The sequence below is a fragment of the Alligator sinensis genome, unplaced genomic scaffold (genome assembly GCF_000455745.1).
Source record: "Alligator sinensis unplaced genomic scaffold, ASM45574v1 scaffold173_3, whole genome shotgun sequence".
Classification (NCBI taxonomy): Eukaryota; Metazoa; Chordata; order Crocodylia; family Alligatoridae; genus Alligator; species Alligator sinensis.
Window position 1 is genome coordinate 34,434 of NW_005842076.1, and position 4,631 is coordinate 39,064.

General features: G+C 49.4%; 1 protein-coding gene across 2 annotated transcripts in view; it reads left to right on the forward strand.

The window, feature by feature from the left end:
• The first annotated feature begins 2,506 nt into the window (after positions 1 to 2,506).
• NKD1 (naked cuticle homolog 1) overlaps positions 2,507 to 4,631 on the forward strand; it is a 170,590-nt gene continuing 168,465 nt past the window's right edge. Inside the window, exon 1 of one of the 2 annotated variants that reach the window (XM_006023699.3) lies at positions 2,507 to 3,914. In XM_006023699.3, coding sequence (XP_006023761.2) covers positions 3,339 to 3,914 — 576 coding nt within the window. In that variant the 5' untranslated portion in view covers positions 2,507 to 3,338. The remainder of the gene's footprint in view (positions 3,915 to 4,631) is intronic. The other variant, XM_014520002.2, reaches the window with a different exon arrangement.

A 4,631-nucleotide genomic window follows, 5' to 3' on the forward strand; every position in this document is an offset into this window, starting at 1 on the left:
AATTCTTCAGCAAATGAACTTTTTGTAACTTCCATGGTCCCAGAATTGTGGTATACAAAGGGCTCCAGTGATAATGTTGTTGCTGTTTATAAAGGTAGTGCTTGACTTAAATCCTGGTCCTCTTGAATGTGATAGCTAGCCCTGAGCTTGATTACATGGGGGGGGCGGGGGAAGAGGGGAGGGGGCGGGGAGAGAGCGATCATCTATCTCTCAAGCTGTTGCCATAGCTGAGAGGAACATTACAAATGTATTGGACAGAGTCCTTTTGGGGCACCACCTTGATTATGGTAACCACCTGTTCTTTATTTATTTTAAAGGGTGTCAGCCTGATCACAACAGATAATGCCTCCTATGAAGTGCTGAGTTCTGTAGGTTGCTCAGCACCACACAGATGTTGTTCAGGCACTTGAAAGATTAGATTGTTGTTATCCCATATCAAATTAAATGATGTTTCCTCACAGTCCAACAGTTGTAATGCAAAGATCATCTACTGTGTTACAAACATATAAAGCTCTGTTCCTGTCATGATCTTTGCGCAGTCAGGCAGCCCCCATGCCCTTTTGTGAAGTAAATGGAGTTATACATGGATTCATTGGTTTAGCTGTGTTGTGCTTGTGGAACTGCCGAAGTCATGTGTTGTTCCAAGCATTAAACATTATGGGGTACAGTCCCTTTATGGAATTTGGAGGACATGTTTTACAAAGCTGTCAGTACATCAGTATGATTTAATATATTTTTTTTAATAACATGAGATCCCATAGGTCGAGGTGGGAGGGAAATGGGAATTTTCATTTCAAATTGCAAAAACTGACCACTATTATGGAGCTTTAGCCTAGGGGAGTCTCAAGCTCCAAGGAGTCTGCTTGATCTCCATTTCTTTTCACCCCTCTTTTTCCTCCCCAAAACAAGAGACAACCTTCAAAGGAACAAACAAATCACTTTAAATATCCGGCATAAAAAACAGGCCAGATACATTATTCAAATCAATTTTTAAAAAATTCAACAAAAGATGCAAGTTATGGGCTGTTTGACAGGAGTTAATGCTGTCGCAATCACTGAACTTCACAATCCAAGAGTTTTCTTTGCTAGAAAGGCGTGGAGTTGAAACTATACCATAAAGCAAATCCTCTCTTAATTTTCCAAAGAAGTATTGGGTAGTACAAGGGAGGCCAACCCGTTGCACGTGTGCTACAAGTGGCACAGGCAGCCTCTTTGTGTGACATGTGACAGAGCCAGGAGGGGTCAGGGCAGGGAGCAAAAAGCAAATCAGCAGATTTGGCAGGGAGCAGATCAGGCAAGGTGAGGGGATCAGAATGACACTTGCGGAAGGTGTGGGGCTTCTTTCTGGCATACCTGCCAGAAAGGTTGGCCCCTACTGGGGTAGTAAATGTTTTATTTAATGTCTTTGCATTGACTGAGTCACTCAACAACAGAGTGTTATCACATATTCTTGTAATCTTTCCTGATGATGAACTCCATTCCTGAAAGTTACACTGCTGCAATTTTGGAATCTCCATTACAGATTACTTCCAAGTCTGCCTCCATCCCATATCTCCTTTGCTTCATCTCCCCCAAAATGTGAGGGGTTGAAAACATAGAGTTGGACCAAAATGTTTTGGAGTGGACCTTTTTACACCAATCCCTACGTGGTTTGAGTAGTGGTTTGTAGAGCAAATTTCTTAGAAATGCTCACTCTTCTTTTTCAAAACTTGAGCTACTAAGCACTCTGCTCTTCTTGTTCTCTTTTATCTTGCCCAGCTGAACTAAAATAATCCCGAGGGAGATGTGATTTTCATAGAGTAAAAAATAATGACCAGCAGAAGGAAGGAAACACATTTTTAATGACTGTGAAAATTCTCTGTACAAAAATGCAAGGGGCTTTTTATTTATCCTGTCTGTAAGACAAAACTAATGTTCTAAAATCTGGAGAAGCCTGGCTTTTTTATTTTATTATTTATATGGCTGATAGAAGATGTTGTCCATGACCATTCTAAGCCATTAACACCTCTGGCCTTGAAGGGTGAATGTTTCTCATAGTCATGGTGACTTGACTCGAATTATTTGTATGAGAAAAGATTACTCACATAAGTAAGAGTTTGCTGATTCTTATGCTTCTAGGAAGACCAGGCTTTTAAAAACATGTTGTCTGTTGTGGCATTTTCTTTGAAGTTTTCTGATGCCTAGCACCTGAGCAGTTACTTTATATGTGGGATATAATTTGAAGTGACAAGGTGTGTATTTGTATTAAATTTCCAGATACCAGTATATTTGGCATCCACAGAGGGAAGAGGAAGGACACTTCATTTGACTGTTATTTATATGAACATCAGTCTATTTAAAATACTGTATTTCTGAATATACACCAAAAGAGGGGTCCTGATGCAGACAAGTTTTCAGAGGGGAAGGAGACCTTGACTTCTGAGGGAGCTTCGTACTTTGTAATGGAAATGTTTGACAACCTCATTTAGAGCCCAATACTGCAGTGCTTAACCCACGCAAAATGGCCTAAAATCCTAAGGGGCTGATCCTGGGAGATTCAGAATGCTGTCAAGTCCCAGAGAAGTTGATGATCCTGATTCTGGGTTTCCCAAGAGTGCTTTGAGTTGTGTCAGCTGGTACCTGGGTGCTGCAAGGCTGGCAGGATGCTGTGGATTTCTACTTGGGAAGACTTCTGGCATAAGCTTGCTCCAACTGCGGGGAAGGGCCAAGGAAGCTGCTCTACACCACTGTCCTTTGGGAGCCCTCTGACACTAGGCATGCCGGGAACTGGAAGCACAGCAGGCAGTGGTAGGGTGAATGGCTTTGACATACTGCATTCCAGTTCCCTGGGGCTTCTGGGTCAGCACGGGGCCAGTTGCAGCTGTATCTGAATTAGAGCAGCCTCTAGGACTGTTGCAGTTTACACCAGTCCCAGGCAGGGCCAGACACAGGCATGGGTGAACTGGGTGGCCACCCGGGGTCCAGACTGAAAGGGGGCCTGAAAATGGTAAATTTTGGATTATTATCATCATTATTTGTGGTGAAGGGGGACCGATACTAAAAGTTCGCTCGGGGCTGCCAGGAGTCTAGGTGTGTTGCTGGTCCCAGAAACAAGGTGGTGCAAACTTGGCACAGAGCTGCTCTTGCACCCCCCTCCCACCCTAGTCCTCAAACCAGTTGGTCTAGGAATGGAGCATGGGAGGAAAACATAAAAGCCAAAATCCGGTCCCCAGACACCCTCTTTGGAAGTGTGAGAGGCTGGGGCTGGCATATTGTCCTCGTGCAGCACGAAGGAGCAAGGAGGTCTGGAAAGCTGCAGCTGGGTGTGGGGAAGTGGAAGGACCTGGCGCCTGGGGGGCATGCAGCGTGCCCCAAAGTCCCCGCCGGCATCAGCTCGAGCACACACATTGCAGCTATTAGAAAGGGGCCTCCTCCTCTGCCTTCCCAGCGCTTCCTCCATGGCTCTGTGCTCTGCTGCCTGTGTCTGGCTGGAAGTGAAATGCACTAGAGCTGCCGCCGCTGCTGCTCCTTTTTTCTTTTTTTCTTTTTTTTTTTTTTTGGAGACTCCAAAAGGATCTTTATTCCCTTTCATGTGCCGCCTCAGTCCAATAGGAAGCCAGCGCCTGCCTGCAAGTGGTCTAATCTCAATGAGGTGTCAATCATGTTCCCTGGTGGGTGAAGTAAGGTCTTTTGTAACCGCCTCTGTCTTTGGGAAAAGAGAGAGCGAGGAGCGCGGAGAGGGAGCCGGACCCGGACCGCGCTGCGGAGGGACCCGAGCCGCGGTCTGGCTTTGGCTTTGGCTTTGGCAGGGGGGCGGCGCGGCACATGGATGTCTAGCCCCGCCGGGACTGTGCCCAGGGAGCCCCCGCAAACAGTCCAATGAGTCGCAACTGCAGATCCGTGCAGAGAAATGGGGAAACTTCACTCCAAACATGGTTAGTTCCTTCCACTTGCTCCTTCCCCAGCCCCTTCCCCTTGCTCGGCTCGTTGCTGGGATTGTATGCCGGCCTCTAATCTTCTCCCTTTATTATTCCCCCCGCTGCCGCGGACGTGCCCAGCTGCCGTGTGTAAGCCCCGGGAAAGCCCCGAAGGTAGGCACGGCTCTTCGCGGCCACCCAGCCTCGCCCCCGCCTGCCCTCAAACTTTGTGCCGCCGCCCGTGCCCGGCTCGGGGCTGCCCCCGGGGCCCGGACGCGGCGCGGGGGCAGGCGGGGCACCGCTCCAGCGTGGCGTTGTCTCCTCTGCTTTCCTAGGTGATAGTTTCGCGGTGAACGCCTCCCTGGCTCGGAGGGGCATTGAGGTCTGGATTCGGGCCGCGTCCTCCCTCCTCCCCGCCCCTGCCCGCGCGCCGGCAGCGTGCTCCGGGCACGAGGGACAGGGGCCAGCCCAGCACCTGCCCGGGGGCCGACCCCCACCGGGCTCCGCTCTTCGCGCCGGGAGGATTTTCTTCTCGGAGAGTTTTTGAACTTGTCGCTTGTCACCTCTGCGGCACATGCGGCGGGGGGGGTGCTTTCCCCCTCCCCGTGCGGTTGGGGAGGGGGGCGGGCTCTTGAAACGGAGGGGAAAGATGGGAGGACGGAGGGGCTGCTCGCTGGAGTTCCCTGCAGGCTCTTGGGATCAAGCCCTGCGAGCTGAGCGAGTGGAAAAGTAACC